Source organism: Zalophus californianus, chromosome 14 (genome assembly GCF_009762305.2).
Source record: "Zalophus californianus isolate mZalCal1 chromosome 14, mZalCal1.pri.v2, whole genome shotgun sequence".
Classification (NCBI taxonomy): domain Eukaryota; kingdom Metazoa; phylum Chordata; class Mammalia; order Carnivora; family Otariidae; genus Zalophus; species Zalophus californianus.
This window is the reverse complement of record NC_045608.1, coordinates 14599554-14618298: the sequence shown is the minus strand read 5'-3', so window position 1 is coordinate 14618298 and position 18745 is coordinate 14599554. Positions and strand designations below refer to the sequence as shown.

Below are 18745 nucleotides of genomic sequence, written 5' to 3'. Positions count from 1 at the left end.
TTGAGAGAGAGAGAGAGAGAGAGCGTGCGAGCACAAGCACGGGGAGAGGCAGGGGGAGAAGCAGACGCCTCAATGAGCAGGGAGCCCAAAACGGGGCTTGATCCCAGGACCCCGAGATCATGACCTGAGCCCAAGGCAGACACTTAACCGACTGAGCCACCTAGGCGCCCCTATATCTGTTCTTTTCATTTCATAGGAAAGACAGGAGAGAATGAGAGCGATGAGCACTTGTCCAAGGTTGTCTCTCTGTAAGTGGCAGTATGATTTACATCAAGGTCTGTGAATTCAGAGTACAAGCTCATGACCACTAGGCTAAGGCATCCATCCAAGAAAGAGCCGAGAATTCAAACTACAAGAACAGAGGCCTCAGACCTCAAACCTTTGTAACCACTCTATATTTTTATTTATTTGCTTTTTTTTGTCTCCTCTCCCATCTGTCTCTCTGAGTGATTGCCACCATCACCCTGCAAGCAAAAAAGGGCTGGTGGGCTTCTCTTCGGGCATATATATCACGTGGGTGAGGAGAGCAGTGGAAAGGAAGGAAATGGGCACCTCCTTCTGTGTAGTAAAGTCAGAGCGGGGGAGGAAGCCCAGGGGATCAAGAAGATGGCATCAGCTTTAATTAAGAAAGCAGCCCCAACCCAAGGGATTTATGTGAGCTGTAACCTCTGAATGCTTAATTCGGGAGGCTTTTAAGGTTCTCTCATTTGATTTATTTTTCTAATCCTTCCACCTGTTTCTTCTCATCCATTCCCTGTACCCAGCGCTGTTTTCTTGCTGAGAATTGTGCTGGTCAAAAGCCCCTCCCAGCCAGGTTCTGGCGGTCCACGCGGTCCAGGCCAGGCCACCGTGGCCCTGCAGACCACAATTCAGAAGACCCAGGCTGTCTAATCTAATGCACCGCCTTTGCCGGCGCGGGCTTTGACTCTTAGTACTACAGAGATACCCTCTGCTTCATGGGATGCCTGCCAACTGTGGGCACGCCCTAGTACCTGTTGGTCTGCATACCTAACCAACTAGCCAGCAACAGTAAATGGTACCTCCCAAACTAATGGCATAATTTTTTCCACAGACCCTCTATGGGAGGTGACATGATCCCAGCGGATCCATGCAACTAGTAGGACCAGACCCAACCTGAGAAGCATATTGTCAAGAATATTGTCCCGGGAAACCCACCATTTCTATAGTTATACAATGGCCTCAGACATAGGTGAAGTAGATGCTGCACTTTGAGGGGCTCTGGGAGAGCCTTTTCCTTCCTGGAATAATTTTTCCCACTGGCCTATTTCTGTTTAAATTCTTTTGGTCAAGCATTGCCCTTCTTGGATTCTTCTTTTTAAAAAGGGAAGTCTCAGGGTGCCTGGGTGGCTCAGTTGGTTAAGCATCTGCCTTCGGCTTACGTTATGATCTCGGAGTCCTGGGATCGAGCCCCACTTTGGGCTCCCTGCTCAGCAGGGAGTCTGCTTCTCCCTCTTCCTCTGCTGCTCCCCCTGCTCTTTCTCTCTCTCTCAAATAAATAAATAAAAGGGGGAGTCTCTGGGAGAGGTAACACACTCAGTGGCTTTAGTCTAAATAGATATTAGTTATATTCCTTTCATCAAAAGAGATGCGGCATCTTGGGTGCACTGGGTACCAGCCGTGGGAGGGCATTTCTGGAGATGAGAAAGAAGTTCAGAAATGTCAGGGGGATGCAAATAAGATCCAGCACTTACCAAGTGCTTCCAACGTGACCGACATTGTTCTGAATGCTCTACCATACTCACTGAATTATCACCATAGCCCCCTGCAGCAGGTTCTAGCATGCCCCCATTTTACAGATGTGGAAATGGAGCCTCAGAGAGGTTAAGTAATCTGCCCAAGGTCACACAGCTAGTGAGTGGAGTCCAGAGTTGGGTCTGGAGCCAATGTATCTTGTCTTTCAGTGTGAAATTGTGCTAGGACTCTCCAAGCCCACCCCGAGGCTCAGTGATCCTCTAGGAGAAGTCCTAGGACGCAGAATGTAATTTGATTTATTACAGCGAGAGGCTACAAAGCAAAATCAGCAAAGGGAAAAGGCACATGGGGTTAAGTCTGAGGAAAACCAGAAGCGGGCCTCCAAGAGTCCTTTCCCCGGGGGCGTCAAATGGGACACGCTTAATTCCTCCGGAACAAGTTGTGGTGACACGTGTGAAATGTTGTCTGCTGGGAAGCCCCTTAGACACTCAGCACCCTGGATTTTCACTGGGGGCTAGTCACATAGGCACCCTCTGCCGAGCACATACCAAAATTCCAGACTCCTGGAGGGGAAGCAGGTGCTCAGCTTAAACCACACTGTTTGTACAAATGGTTCAGGCCCAGTGAGCCTCAATCTCGTCAGCTCTGGGAATGGCAGAAACCCTCCCGAAATCCATGCTGCGGTCACCAGCCAAGGCCAGCCTTGCAAGCGGGTCTGCTGTGTTCACTCTGTTAATGCACAGGTAGCCGATCCACTCACCAGTGTGTCTGAAAAGGAGTGATTTGCTTTTTTCCCTTTTCTATAAGGATTGAGCCCCCCACCCCCAATAAATCCACATTTATCTCAGGATTAGAATGCATAGGGGCACTTGGCATAGCATTTAGCACATAATAAGTATTTGATAGATATTGTCATCCTCACTGGCTGCTTCCTGCTCATTTCTGTGTCTGTTAGATCTGGTAAGGAGCTCAAGTTAACTCTTAAGTAATTAATGCTTTCTCCATTCCCCCTGTCATTCCCAGGCGGCCCTTATGAGGTTGAGGTCAATATCTCCAGCACTGGCAAGCTCCCCAATGGCACCATCTATGCAGCCAAAGGCTCCGAGGTGGACTTCAGCTGCAGCAGTAGCTCCTGGCCTCCACCAATGGTTGAATGGCAGTTTCGGGCCCCAGATTCCATCACCGAGCCCTTTGGAAACAACCTGACAGTCAGCTGCTTCACTCTGCTGCTGATGTCACAAAACCTCCAAGGAAACTACACCTGTTTGGCCACGAACATGCGCACTGGGAGACAGCGAAAGGTGACCACCGAGCTCCTGGTCTACTGTGCGTAAGAAGCGCTCCCTTCCCCCTCCCCCACGTCCTCCCCTTGACCCTTTGTGAACTGCATGTTTGTGCCTCTTTTGTCTACAAAAGCATGCCTGCTTCACGGGTCCTAACGTGCTTCTGCAGCTTTCTCAACACACAGGTACACACCCAGCACTGTGTGTCAGAGAGGGAGTCGCTTCTAGAAGCTTGCTGCTAAATAGGGTTACAGGAGAGTCCCTGTGAGCCACAGAAGGAAATTAATGCCAAGTCTCATGCTTGCTTTTTTTTTTTTTTTTAAATTGAGGTGAAAGTACAGAACAACCATTTTCAAACATACGACTCAGTGGCATTTAGTATGTTCACAGTGTTGCGCAACCACTGCGTCTGTCTAGTTCCAGAACATTCTCATCACCCCAAATGGAAATCCCATTGCCACTGAGCAGTGACTCCCGCTTCTCTTCATGGCTCCCTGGCAACTGCCAGTCTGTGTTCTGTCTGTCTGCTTTTGCCTCTTCTGGATGTATCGGGTCAATGGACTCATGAAACACGTGGCTTGTGTGACTGGCTTCTTTCACTTAGCATCATGTTTTCAAGGCTCATCCATGTTGGAGCAGGTGTCATCACTTCATTCCTTTCTATGATTGAGTTAATATTCCATTGTAGGGAAAGACCAGAGTTTATCCGTTCGGCCACCCTCATTCTGTCCATGAACTTGGGCCCTCTCGCACTGCTAGGAATCAGCAGTCCACGGACCTTTATTCTGGGGGTGAGAACACAGCAGATTCCTTGGGTGAAAACCACTGTAGACATGTGGAGTGTGCTCATAATCCATGCTAATGAAAGGAAGCTTCAGAACAACAAATAAGTGAACGGGATAATAACACCTTTCTTAATTCATAACGTTATTCGGAGCCTTTATAAGTCTCTATGTTCTGTGTCATAAATGACATTATTTATGAAGTCATAGGTGCTTGTTAGAGGAAACAGATGAGCATAAAGAAGAAAAGAATATTCTAATCATCATTTTGGTGTATTATCAATAATTTATCTTGTAGATGACATGTATCTGCCCATTCATGTAAGATCCAAACATTTCTATTTATGCATGTTATATAAAATATATAAAACATACATATATAATACGTAATACAATATACATATATACATAATGTATACATAATATACATATATGTTTAGATGTGTAATATATGTATAACATAATATACATATAATGTATACATATATAATATATACATATATACACATAACAAGTATAATGGAGGCGCCTGGGTGGCTCAGTCGTTAGGCGTCTGCCTTCAGCTCAGGTTGTGGTCCCAGGGTCCTGGGATCGAGCCCCGCATCAGGCTCCCTGATCAGTGGGAAGCCTGCTGTCTCTCTCCCACTCCCCCTGCTTGTGTTCCCTCTCTCACTGTGTCTCTCTCTGTCAAATAAATACTTAAAAAAAATGTATAATGTATATACACATAAAGTATACAATATATGTGTATATATACATATTATACATCTATAATGTGTGTGGATTTTCATATATAGTTATTAACACATGGGTTACATTGGATCTCCAGGTTTGTAACTTGTTAAATTTTTATGTTTTTAGTAATACATGTACACGATAAAAAGGAAGTATATGTTAAGGGTGGGGGTGAATCCCACCTGTACCTCCCCTTGGGGACCAGCACTGTCCAGTAGAACTTTTTATGAAGATGGAACTGTTCTATTCTGTGTGGCCCAGTACAATAACCACCCACCACATAGGGTTCCCGAGCCCTTGAAATGTGGGTGGTGTGATGGAAGAACTAAATTTGTAATGTAATGTAATTAATTTAAATTTAAATAGCCACATTTAAAGGCCACTGTGGCTAGTGAGAAATGCAAAGATGATGGAGGCCCACAACCTTGGAGATTTAACACTCGGCAGAGGAAATCGGACTATTGTCACACACTAATTTGTGCTAAGGAGCTATTTCAAGGTACGCTAACTGGGCATGATGTTTCTCTGATACCCCGGTTCTGTAATCCTTAGAGCCAGCCCAGGGGTGATCTCCGAGTCTGCGACTAAGCCCACATGCTCTGGTGTTTTGCAGTCCCCCCTCCATCAGCCCCTCAGTGCCGGGCAGAGATGTCACAAGGATCACTCATGCTGCAGCTCACCTGTCGCTGGGACGGGGGATACCCAGACCCGGACTTCCTGTGGACAGAAGAGCCAGGAGGTGTGGTCGTGGGGACGTCAAAGCTGGGGGTGGAGATGCTGAACCAGTCCCAGCTGTCAGATGGCAAGAAGTTCAAGTGTGTTGGGAGCCACATAGTGGGGCCGGAGTTGGGAGCCAGCTGTGCGATACAGATCAGTGAGTCTGGCTTGCCTCGTCCCGGGCTGGGGTCCACCTGTCTTTATTGTGAGAGAACCATTTGCAAGGTCTGGGAAGGAAATCCCAAGATATTGCAGTGAACTGAATTGTTTCTTCTTTTCTTTTGCTTTGTGTTTTCTTCCTTTCAAATGTTAAAGATGCTTAACCAAGCTTCTTGGTTCTCATCCAAGCTGTTTTCCACTCTTGACAGACACTAATTAAGCACCTGCTGTGTGCCAGGTACTGTTTCCAGGTATTGGGGATGGAGTGGTGAACAAGATGGGCGTGGTTCATTTAGTAGCCATCTCCTGTTATGTAACAAACACCCCCAGAATTAATGGCTTAAAACAACACATCATTTATTTATCTTATGATTTCTGTGGGCCAGGAACTCAGGGCACAGTGGGTTTGTCTTGGCTCCATGATTCCTGGGTCTCAGCTGCAAGACCTGGTTAGGGGGCTTGAAATTGTCTGAAGGATCTACTTCCAAGGTGCTCACCCACATGCCTGGCAGGTTGCTTCCTCTCCATGTGGGCCTCTCCACAGGGCCCCTTGACTGTCTTTACAACATGGTGCTGGCTTTCCCCAGAGCAAGTGATGCAAGAGGGAGCAAGCCAGGCTGATGCTATCCTTTCTCTGAACTACTAGCCTCAGAAGTCACATGGCATCCCGACTGCCTCTTCTGTTCGTTAGAAGTGAGTCACGGTCTGGGTTCACTTTCAAGGGGAGTGGGTGGAATTGGGCTCCACTTTTTGAAGGGAAGAGTGCCACATGATTCCTGGACGTGTTTTTGAAATCACGACCACTCGTCCTTCATAGATTCTTCTGTGTGGGGGTGGGGGTGAGAGGAAGACAAATTCCAAATACAAGTAAGGTAGGCTCAGATGGTGATAGTACTTGTGAAGAGGATGTAATGGGGTGTGTGAAAGAGTCTCTTCTAGGAAGAGGGCCACTGTTCCTCCTCTGGGGCAGGGAGGTCTCCTTGTGGCGGTAGCATTTTGAGAAGAGACCTGAAGGATGGGAAGGAGCTGGCCGGGTAGGCTGAGTGTTCCTGGCAGAGGAAATAGCAAATGCTGAGGCCCTGAGGTGGAAACGTACCTGGCATTTGAGGAACCGAGAGAAGGCCAGTGTAGCCAGAGGGCCGTGCATGAGGTATCCCTGAGGCTAGATGGCTGTTGTGGGTTGAATTGTGTCTCCCCAAAAAAGATCTGTTCAAGTCCTAATCCTGGGTACCTGTGGATGTGGCCATATTTGCAATAAGAGTCTGTAGGTGTGATGAAGTTAAGATGAGGTCATCCTGGGTTATGGTGGGCTCCATTCCTGCGATTGCTATCCTTACAAGAGGGCCATTTGGACACAGACATACGGGGAGAATGCCACATGATAATGGAGGTGGGGACTGTAGTGATGCATCTATAAGCCCAGAATGCCCATGATTGCCGGCGACCCCCGGAAGCTAAGACAGAGGCATGGGATGGTGTCTCCCTCGGGAGCCTCCAAAGGAGTCAAGCCTGCTGACACCTTGATTTCAGAGCTGTGAGAGAATGGATTTCTGTTGCTTTAGGCTACCCAGTTTGTGGTGCTTTGTGATAGCAGCCCTGGGGATCTTGCATACAACTGTATGCAAGGACCAGAGAGTGTTGGGTTTTGTTGGCCATGGGGAGGATTTTCCTCATGGCCTGTCAGGATAATTTACCTCAGAGGGGCGGCTGTGGAGCGCTGGCCTGCTGAGAAGACAGCCTTGCTATTCCAGGAGGTGCTTGTTGTCCCAGGCAAGTGGCATTCACATGGCTGTCCCTTCCCCACTGACTCATTCAACAAACATGTCCCGAGTGTCTCGTCTGTGTCCGGTACCTGGCTGGCCTTGGGCAACAGAAGGAACAAGACTCACTTTCTGCATTACAACAGGGCTTGGCACACAATGGCCCACTGGCCAAGTCCAGCCCAACTGATAGTTTGCAATTTTATTTTTAATGAGCTATAACTCACGTAACATGAACTTCACTATTTCGAAGTGTATAATGTGGTAGCTTTTTGTACATTTACGACATTGTACTGGACCATCACCGCTGTCTACTTCCAGAACATTTCCATCACCTCACAAAGAAGCCCTACCCACTGGCAGTGACTGTGTGCGAGTACTTCGTTCCCAGGATTTCCATTGACGTGGAGTGTTACCATTAAATCATTAATTTTTTTAGACTTTTCCTATTTGTTCATTAGAACGTGGCATAACTGTTCTAATTTGGGTTTCTTTGATCCTGGTGTGGTTGGCAATTTTCATATGCTTCTTGGGTCCCTATATGTCATCTGTGACTTCATCTGTTCATATCTTGTCCATTTTTCTATTGGGTTCATCTTTTCCCGTTATTCCCAAAGAGTACTTTATATTAACTTTATCAGTTAATTTCATAGAACTGTTGTGCCTGTCATAGGTATTTTTCTGTCCTCCTTGGCTCGTAAACTACATTTGTGCCCCATCCCTACTGTGATCCGCAGTTTCTGATTTTGAAGGGGGTCACCTCTGTCAGTCCTGCTCCTTAAGGGTTTAGGGTTCTCTTTGCCAGATCATTCACATGTTGTTTGTAAGCCTCACAATCGCCTGCAGGTTAGACAGGACGTTTTGCAAGTTGCAGATGTGACACGGTGTGAACTGACTTACCCAAGATTCACCTAGCTTGTAAGTGATTGAAGCCGGCACTTAGCCCAAGCTGGGCTTACTGACCCCAGAACCCTTGCCTCCCTCGGGGACCCCCTTCCTTGGGACCTAGTCCAGCAAATCTTTTTGGGTAAGAGCTATGTACTCAGCGTGGCACCGGGTCCTGTGGAGGAATACCGAGTCCTGACCTTTGAAGGACTTAAAATTTACTCAGAGAGAGAAGTCCGAGAACCATGAAATAGGCAATATCAATAATAGTGACATTAACGTTTACTGAGCGCAGAGCTTGTGCAAGGCGCTGTGCTCAGTGTTTTCCACACGATCTCTTGCTTGTTCTCACGATCACCCTAGGAGCTGAGTGCTCACATCACGGATCGCTAGGGGAGACCTTACAGTTCCCTGTGTCCAACTCAGATCAGACCCCAAGGCCACAGGGACGCTGCATTGGGAGCTGTCTAGGACAGACCTGTGATAGACTAATGCTCCCCCTACGAAGATGTCCATGTCCTAATCCCTGTGACTTTACCCTACATGGCAAGAGAGAGTTTGCAGCCGGGATTAAGAGCTCGAGATGGGGAGATTATCCTGGATTATCGGGGTGAGCCCCATGTCATTACATGGGTCCTTCTAAAAGGGAGGCAGAAGGGTGGGACTCAGTAGCGGGAGACATGATGACAGATGTCAGAGGTTGGAGTGAGGCAAAGAGGGGCCAGGAGCCAGGGAATGCAGGTGGCTTCAGAAAGCTGGAGAGTGAGGAAATGGACCCCCCTCCTGCCCCCCGCCGGAGCTTCCAAGAAGGAACAAGCTCTGCCAACACCTTGATTCCAGGCCCATAGGATCATTTCCAACTTCTGACCTCTAGAACTAGAAAAGAATAAGTCTGTGTTGTTTTAAATCGGTATGTAGCAGTTTGTTACAGCATCAGTAGGAAATGAATATAGCTGCCTCATTGTCCCCTTGAGCACTCCTGGCAGGCTGTGCGCCCATTCTTTCCATGAGCAACATGGCTATGATGCATGCAAGCCTAGAGTGTAGATGAGGAATGTGGGCTACAAAAGCCTGGCAACTTGGGCTTACAAGAGTAACCAACTCGGGGCTCCTGGGTGGCTCAGTGTCAGTTGCGTGTCTGACTCTTTTTTTTTTTTTTTTTAATAAAGATTTTATTTTTTATTTGACAGAGAGACACAGCAAGAGGAGGAACACAAGCAAGGGGGAGTGGGAGAGGGAGAAGCAGGCTTCCTGCGGAGCAGGGAGCCCGACTCGGGGCTCGATCCCAGGACCCTGGGATCATGACCGGAGCTGAAGGCAGATGCTTGACGACTGAGCCACCCAGGCGCCCCATGTGTCTGACTCTTGATTTTGGCTCAGGTCATGATCTCAGGGTTGTGAGCTCGAGCCCTGCATCCGGCTCCGTGCTCAGTCGGGAGTCGGCTTGGGGTTCTCTCTTTCCTTCCTCTGCCCCTTTCCCCGTGCGCACTCTCTCTCTCCCTCCCTCTCTCTCTCAAATAAATAAATAAAATCTTAAAAAAAAATAAGTAACCAATTCATCCTGGTTTGCCCAAGACTTTCTCAGTTTTCTCACTGAAAGCTCCGTGTCCCAGGAACCCCCTCAGGCTTCAGCAAACTAGGACAGTTGGTCACCCAAAATCCTAGGGGCACCACTTATTTGGTTGTGTGACTTTGAGCAAGTAACTTAACTTTCTCTGGGTCTCAGTTGCCTCATCTGCAAAATGGGGTAATAAGTTTAACAGTGCCTAGCCCATAGTAGGTGCTCAATAAATGGTTGGCTTTTATTATTACATGAGACCAACTGCAGGACAGAAATCCCTGGAGTTGCTTCATCAGGAAGGTAGTGATATTCTTGAAAATCTCAGGCCATGGCTTGAGTCTCCCTGAACATTTGTCTTTCTTTACCTTCTGATCACCAGGGAGCCCCTCCCTTCTCTCTGAGCCCATGAGGACTTGCTTCTTGGGGGGCAATGTGACGCTCACCTGCCAAGTGACTGGAGCCTACCCCCCTGCCAAGATCCTGTGGCTGAGGAACCTCACCCAGCCTGAGGTGGTCCTCCAGCCCAATGGCCACTATTTCATCACGCAGAATGGCCAGATCTCCAATCTCACCATCTGCAACTGCTCCCAGGCCCTGGATGAGGGCTACTACGTCTGTCAGGCTGAGAACCCTGTGGGGGTGCGGCAGGTGGACATCTGGCTGACCGTGAAAGGTGAGTGAGGGCAGGGGCCCCAAAGGAGGATGGTTGAGAGCTTCAGAGGACCAGGCACCAGCATGGAGAGTTTGGTTCTTCCCTGTACGCAGGTCACTGCCATCGGGGAGAAGGCGTATCTGCTTGACTGTGACTTGACAAGGTGGAAAAACTATTATCCAGTTGTAAATCTCTTAACATTGCATAGGGATAAAAAAAAAAAAAAAAAAGAATTTATGTTGGGACGCCTAGCTGGCTCCATCGGAAGAGCATGCGACTCTGGATCCCAGGGTCCTGTGTTGGAACCCCACACTGGGTGTAGAGATTACTAAAAAAATAATAAAATAAAACTTAAATAATAACTTGTTACCTCCAAAAGAGTATATATATTATAAATATAAAATACATAAAAAACATAAAAAATGTAAGTCGTGAAACATAATAGCAAAATGCACACCTGAGAAACTACCATCCCACTTAGGATACAGAGCGGTACCTACAATGCTGAAGTTATTTGTAGGTAGTGTGGCCAGATTTAAAAAATGACAACAAAGCTAAAAAAAAAAAAAAAAAAAAAAACCCAGGATGCCCACTTGAATTTGCATTTTAGAAAAACAAAGCATTTTTTAGTGTAAGTGTATCCCACATTTTCCATGGGACATACTTATTCTAAAACAGGATTCATTGTTTATCTGAAATCCAAATCAAATGGGCATGTTGTATTTTTTTCGGCCAACCCTACCTCTAGACCCCTTTCCAGTCTCATCCTGGGCCTCCTGAAAAAGGTAAGCAACTACCCTGAATTTTTTTATTCAAGAAAAATTTTACTACATAGTGAAATCCTTGCTGTTTCCACTCCACATTTTGTTCCTAGGGTTTATTCATGTCAATGTGTGTAATTATACTTTGTACCTCTTCACTGCTGTACGATTTTCTACTGTGTCATGGTTCCACAACTAAGTTACTAATTTTCCTGCTGATAGACTTTGGTATTGTTTCTGATTTTGATGTTGTTGTGATGAGCAAAAGTGTTGCCATGAAAATCTTTTATCCAGCTCCTTGTGTACACATTTATAGCAGGTCCCTAGGCAAATATTTCTCTAGGATATATGTAGAAGGAATAGAAAGGAAGGGTTATGCATATTTGTATCTTTCTGGGATAATAGCAAATTATTTTCCAAAGTGGTCGTACCAATTTCTATTCACAACAGCAGTATTTTAAGAGTGTTGAATTGTTCCGCATTTTTGCCTTCAGGTTTTGTGATTTTTGCCCATTAAGTACATGTAAAATGGAATCTTACTGTTGTTCTAATTGGCCTTTCTGTGGTTACTGAGAAGATTGAGCATTATTTCATATGTTTGCTATTTGTGTTTCTTCTGTGAAATACTCACTTGTGTCTTTTGACATTTTCCCCTTTCTTATAGATATGTAGGAGTTCTTTAGAACTTCTGCATACTAATTCCTTGTTAGTTTTACATGTTACAAATATCTCCTTTTAGCTTGTTTGTCTTTTTTTGCTTTCTTTTTGGTATCCTTTGTTTAGCAGACATTCTTACTTTCATGTAGTTAATTTTATGGATCTTATATCATTAGCAATTTTTACATCTCAAGAAATCTCATCTCCCCCATGGCCACAAAGATACTATCCTATACTTTCTTCTAAAAAGTTTTAACATCTTGCCTTTTACAGTTAAATCTTTAATCTATCTAGAATTGATTTTTGTGAATGGTGTGAGGTGTGAGGATCTAGTTTCTCCCCCGCCCAAATTTGGATAGCCATCGATTCCAGCACCATTCTTGAATAATTCCTCTTTTACTCACTAATCTGTCATCTACCAAATTTTCTTTTATGTGTAGTCTGTTCTTGGGTTCTCTATTCTGTTCCATTCATCACTACTGTTTATCATGGCACCAATAGCTCACCCTCTTCATTTCCGTGGCTTTATAAACAGTCTTGATGTCTGGAGATTTTAACCTTCCAGTCTTCCTTTGCATCACATGCTTCCCACAAACTGCCTGAGGTTGGGAAATGAGATATTTATCTTCTTTATGGAGAGGTCATATGCCTTGCCGGAGATCATGGAACCAAAACAAAACTGAGACCCAGGCAGAGGAAGGGAGCTGTTGCTCTTTGACCAGCATGTGTATCAGATGGAAGAATCAATAGTGTGATTTGTTGGGGCACCTGGGTGGCTCAGTCGTTAAGCGTCTGCCTTCGGCTCAGGTCATGATCCCAGCGTCCTGGGATCGAGCCCCGCATCGGGCTCCGTGCTCGGCAGGAAGCCTGCTTCTCCCTCTCCCACTCCCCCTGCTTGTGTTCCCTCTCTAGCTGCGTCTGTCTCTGTCAAATAAATAAATAAAATCTTTAAAATAAATAGTGCGATTTGTCTTTGCAGAACCTTTAAATATCGGGGGACTTGTGGGCACCATTGTGAGCCTCCTGCTGCTTGGACTGGCTATCATCTCAGGGCTTATGTTATATTACAACCCCGTGTTCTGCTGGAAAGGTAAGGATTTCTTGGGTCCCTTCGTTTACCTTTGAGGCTTCTTGAAAGGGTGTGGGTGGGGGAAGGAGGCCCCAGTTGTGCTCCTACCCGAGGTCCCATTCTATAGGCTTCTTGACTGGGGCCAGATGTACAATAATGAGTCACTTAAGTACCATCCCTGAACACCCTGTCACCTGTCATGTTGGGTCAGTTTTCTCATTTCTCCATTTCTTTTGCAAACGTTAGATTAAAAACTTTTCCTGAAGTGCATGTTACTGGATATTAATTTTCTTTCCTTTCTCCCTTCAGTAGGAAACACTTTCAGGTGAGTGTTCCTAGAATCGAGTCAAAAACCCATTTCCGTGGTCTGTCTTCCCTGCTGTTTTTGTTTTCTTTGTAAGAGCAATACTAGCAGCCACTGTGGAGGACCCACCATGTGCCGAAGACTGGGTGGAGGGGCTTCGTTAGGCCTTATTGGAAACTCTTTCATAAACTCTTCAGGAAGGTGGTGGCACCTCCATTTTCCAGATAAGGAGATGGACGCTCAGGGAGTTAAAGTAATTTCTGCAAGCTCACCCAGGAAATGAATAGCAGTGCCTGCGTTCCGATCCAGGTCTGACTGATTCCAAAGTCTGTGGTCTTTTTGTGATGCCAGACCTCAGGGTGTAGTGCCAGACCCCAGACCTCAAGCTGGGCTCTCACTGAAGCATAAAGATGGTGTGTGGGCTGTGAGCCCAGGCATGTGTGCATTTATTTTATTTAATTTCCTAAAAAGAGCTGAAAGGAAGAATAAGTCATAGTTTCACAGCATGTTTTGGAAGACTAGTCTGAGCATGCCCTCCCAAAAGGAAATCTCAGGGGGCGCTTGGGTGGCCCAGTCGGTTAAGCGTCTGACTCTTGATTTTGGCTCAAGTCATGATCTCAGGGTCATGGATTGAGCCCTAAGTCAGGCTCTGTGCTCAGTGGGGAGTCTGCTTATCCCTCTCGGCTCCTCCCTGTGCTTACGCACTATCTCTAAAATAAATAAATAAAATCTTAAAAAAAAAAAAAAGAAACCTCAGTAGGGACAAGGTAACTCAATGGAACTTGTGTAATCATTTCCTAAAGAGATTCTGGGTTGGAGCAAAGAAACCTTCTCTTTGTTCCTTTTAACCAGTTTATGAAGAGATATTCCTGTTCTGGGATGATCTTTCACAGGAAAATGTTACATTTACTGCCCTCTATTTGAGGGACATCTCCCCAGTGAGCCTTCCATTCCCCAGGCCTATTTCTCACAGGAGGAGGCGGCAAGGCATAGTGGGAAGACACTTTGGAACTAGTGGACCTGGGCTCACATTTGCACCTCTGCCATTCCCAAGCCCTGTGCTCTTGGAAAATCCCTGATTCTCTTTGAGCCTCTGTCTCCTCACTGGTTTTCCAGAAGGAGACTGTGAAGATTATATGAAAATGTAATGCTCCTAGCACTGTCACTGGCCCATGGCATGCGTAAGAAATGCACAGTCTGGCTGTGTAGGCAGAACCAGCAGTGAACTGGAGAATTAAATGCTAAACCGCTGGGCATGGACTCCAAGTGCAATCATGGTTCAGGGCTTGTGGGGAGGGAGAGGACTTTACCTGGGCCTTGAATAATGAGTAGAAGGCAAAGTTCCAGTAAGTAGAGCAGAAATAAAGGGCGTTTCAGGAAAGGAATGTAGCATTCGTGTAGGTGCTGTGAGGGGAACTAAAATGGTAGGTTTCTGGGACAAAGAGTCACTTGCCCAAGGAGCAGAGGGGAGTAATAAAACCCACTCAGGAAAATACGTGATTGTCTGTAGGAATCTGTGGCAGCATCTCTTTGAGAGATTACAATCACACCGTCCTCTCTTAACCGAGGGGAACGCACAAAGAATTTTCCATGTTACAAAAGAGGTTGCCATCAATCCAGTGTTTTCTGTCCAGCGAGGGCTGATGTTAGAGGAAAAAAAGGGGGGGGGTATCTTCTTGATTATTTCTTCCCCTTTGGAAAGTAGGGGACAAGACATGGGGGATGTCATGGTTTTGGTGGATTCAGAAGAAGAGGAGGAGGTAGAGGAGGAAGATGCTGCTGAAGAGGAGGAAGAAGAGGAAGAAGCAAATGAGAGAGAGGCGTCGCCAGAAGAAATCCGTAAGCATGGCCACGTTCACAGAGTGACTGCCCTGGTGAATGGGAATGTCGACCGGATGGGCGATGGGCTCCAGGCTCTGCGAGGTGAGCTCCTTCTTCTTCAGAGCCCTCTGCTAGGCTGCCCTGGGGTTCCCAGTAAGGGTCTCTGAGAGGTGAGTCTAGTTTTAAAGGGTGGGGAAGGTAGTTAAAGCTTCATCTAGGATCCTATCAACTCCCAACACCACAGTTAAACTGACAGACATTTATCAAGGACCTGCTCTGGGAAAGGCACGATATTGGCCTTGTTGGGGTAATAAAAAAAAAAAAAAAAAAAGACCGATCATAACCGTAGGCAGGGAGCTTTCCAAGCCCAGTCAGAGTGTACCGAGGAAAACTCGGGGAGACTTAAGACGGAAGCAAGATTGAACCATCACTTTGAGAGGGCAGTAGAAGAGCTGTTGCAAGGAGGAATTTGATTATTGCCAGAGGAATCATAGGCTTAAAAATCACAGGCCCTCAGGGGCGCCTGGGTGGCTCAGTCGTTAAGCGTCTGCCTTCGGCTCAGGTCATGATCCCGGGGTCCTGGGATCGAGCCCCGCGTCTGGCTCCTGGCTCGGCGGGGAGCCTGCTTCTCCCTCTCCCTCTGCCTCTTCCCTGCTTCATGCTCGCTCTCTCTCTGTATCTCTCTCAAATGAGTAAATAAAATCTTTAAAAAAGAACTCACAGGACCTCAGAGATGAGTGCCTTGAGGGGTGCATTGTTTGGGAGACGCTTAATGGCAGAACAAGGATATGAGGCAAGACAGTTGAGTTCGAATAAGCAGAAAGGAGAGAGAATTCCAGGTGAGGGGACTGGCACGAACCAGGTGATGCAGTGTCCCGTAGTATCGAGCACATCTAGAGGATCTGGAGTGAAAAGAACAGGAAAAAAGGGGAACATGCACCCTGCCCCACCTGCTCCCCCGTGAAGTCCCGTTCTGAGGCTTACCAGTGAAGGACTAGGAGGTGCAGTGATTGAAAACGGATGGTGGAGGTGGAGTGACCTCTTGTTGAGCTCACTCAGACTCAGATCTGCTTTTCCCTCCTGTCCAGACGACAGCAGTGAGGAGCAGAGTGACATCGTTCAAGAAGAAGACAGGCCAGTTTGAAGAAAGAGAACTATCCTCCGTTATCCCGTCTTAAAAGCCTGGAAAGCTACGTTGAAGATGAGCTTTTCATCCTGCTTTGACTTGACTTGCACCCATGCCTGAGGGATGAAAATGGTTTGGGACACTCAGCAAAAAAAGAAAAACACGCACAGAGATTCCCTCCCCCCCCCCTTTTTTTTTCTAAATTGGTTTGATTTGCTGATAAGTTTTCTCATTGATGTTAAAACGTGTTGGGAACAGGCAGTGCGCGGCGGGGAAAGGTGCATTTGGCATCTGAGGTGCCCCCTTCACTGTGACTGTGGCTTGATCCAGGTTGACTGATGCTGATTTGGAGGGGACAAGAGTGGGGGGGAGCACCTGGCCTCCATGCACAGTGCTCCCAGTACACTCTTAAAGGTCCGTGACCAGCTTGCCCCATACACACAGGGGAATAGTGTGGGGTGATAGGCACACCTCCTTTATCACTGCCTGGAAAAGGTGAGGAGGTGTTCGCTATTGATGGGGAGTCAAAGGGAGACAGTTTGGCTCAGGTTTAGGAGTTGTAAACACCTAGGCTTGAACGTGGGCCCTGCTCCTTACTGGTTTCCTGGCCTTGGGCACGTTGCTTTCCCTCTGCCGGGGGCCTCCGTTTCCTCATCTGTAAAATAGGTGAAGTCATACCTGCCTTACAGGGGATGGTGGGGACTAAATGAGGTATTGTGGATGGGAAAGTGCTATCCAGCAGGCGTTCAGTAGATGTTCTTTCTCCTCTCCTCTGCCCTCCCTAGTGGAAGAAACTGTGTCATCTGTAAGTTACAGGCTGCTGCCTGGGCCTCTCGTTCTTTGTAAAATGGTTTCAGAGGAAGCATTATCAGGGCTCTCCTGACGCTATTTGCTTCCCTGGAGGTGTAATTCTTTTCAAAAGAGGTAGGGGCCCCTAAGAGGAAGTGCCTTTCATTAGAACCTCTCATTTTGCAGAGCTTCATATTGATACAAAAGCCTCTTAGGTGATACCCTAGTAGCTTGCAGATTTTCCCATTCTCCCCCTTCTCCTGTGGCTTTGAAAGAAGGCAGGAGAAATGTTTTGCAGTGGAGTACCTGGTGATAAGTACTCCTTGGGCAGACTAGTTCCTCTGGCCTCCGTTTCTCGATTTTGGAAATAGGGACGGGAAAACTTGTTTCCTTCCTCCTTAAGGAGAGTATGAGGATGCATTGATCAACAATGCAAAGTTTTGAATGAAATAACATCTGATGAGTTTAAGCTGCTGTTTCCAGATCCCTGTACAGCCCAGAGATTGTTCTCTGATTTCGTCCAAATCTCTTACATGTCAGAGACCTAGTAAGGGTGCAAAAGACTTGTGCTAAACATGAAAATCTGACTTGAGTTTGCACTCTTTAATGTTCATATCCCACTTGCTGGGCAAGAGCTAGTGCTTAAGGGAGAGCTTCCTTTCTCCAAATAACAGGCACTGGGACTCCAGTAAGATGAGAAGCTGGTTGTCTGCAGCCTTCCCCTGCAGGTGTCCCGGGGAGGAGTCTATTTTCTTGGACTTAAAGACTGAACTGAGCAAATGACTAGGAGTGAACCCCGTCCCCAGCTCAGAGCCCTGTGAATCGCAGGAGCTGGTTGCTGGTTCTACCCCCAGCTAATCTGGGGTGTATAGCGAACTGCAGTTCTTATGTGCTGGGGCTTCTGCTGCCCAGGACTTCCTGGATGTCGCCACTCTGGACAGCCCAAGTCAATGTTTCAGAACAGAAGACTTGAGTTGCTTCTAAAGTCATTGAACTCGGAGTCCGTCTCCCTTTAGAATCTTCCACGATTAAATTCCTGAGACTTGGAGGGTTCACTCTGCAGAGGCAACCATATTAAAAAAACAAAAAAAAAAACAAAAAAAAAATAACCCTAGCTAGGAACGCAGAGAATGATTTGCAAGATCACTGAGATGCTTTCCAGAACTTCTTCTCTTGCACACACATCTAATGATAGGAAATCTTTGGGGCAGGGCTTTTCCGCTAGCAATTGGGGGCTTCAAGGTCTTGTTGCCAAACGCTTTACACCCTAGATTACCTGAGCCACGACTTTGGTCACTCATATCTGAGCCCTGGGTCAGTTAAGAGCGCAGGTACTGGCAGTCTTCGAGTTTTAAGGATTGTTAAAGAATTAGGGCTTGCTTTTATTTTAAGATGACTCATCCCTAAAACTACAAGCATGAGACAGTGGGTTACAAACTCTGTGGCAAAGTTCAGGTTGTTACGTTGTGCTGTTACACAATAGTATCGGAAGGTATTTTGAACTCCAAGATCCACTTATCAGAACCGGGAAGTAAATCCTTAACGGCTATCACAACGGACATTTCAGAAGGGGACACTGGGGAAGGGCTCAGGCAATCCTGTGGCTTTGATATTAGTTCTAATTCTCACAAGCACATATACGCCCTAAGACTGCAGACAACCCACGATGGAAGATGCACCGAAAGTCAGAAAATCATCCTTGCTAGGTAAAATTTATTGTGATGCAGTAAGTGCCAACTGGTAATTCTCACTGTGGGACTGACCAGGAACTGCTGCGAAGAAAAATTAGCAGATCCCTCTGCATTATTGACATTTTAATATTTGGTGTGCTGTGGGGGGGGCAGGGGAGTCAGAGAAATTTATTCTGAGGTTATAATATGAGTTTTTTTTAAAAAAGATTATGGAATAAAGTTATTTTTAAATAAATGCTTTAATGATCTTGATTTAGACTTGATTAGTAAACTGAAAGAT

General features: G+C 46.4%; 1 protein-coding gene across 7 annotated transcripts in view; it reads left to right on the top strand.

Annotated features, from left to right (window-relative positions):
* VSIG10 (V-set and immunoglobulin domain containing 10) overlaps positions 1–18745 on the top strand; it is a 31260-nt gene extending 12515 nt beyond the window's left edge. For 2 of the 7 annotated variants that reach the window (XM_027576910.2, XM_027576905.2), the window contains 7 exons: positions 2737–3039; positions 5127–5387; positions 9975–10268; positions 12645–12755; positions 13044–13059; positions 14744–14961; positions 15948–18745. In XM_027576910.2, the coding sequence (XP_027432711.2) occupies positions 2737–3039; positions 5127–5387; positions 9975–10268; positions 12645–12755; positions 13044–13059; positions 14744–14961; positions 15948–16003 (1259 nt within the window). In that variant the 3' untranslated portion in view covers positions 16004–18745. Of the gene's footprint in view, positions 1–2736; positions 3040–5126; positions 5388–9974; positions 10269–12644; positions 12756–13043; positions 13060–13135; positions 14962–15947 lie in introns of those variants that run through there. The other 5 variants (XM_027576906.2, XM_027576912.2, XM_027576911.2 and 2 more) reach the window with 5 other exon arrangements.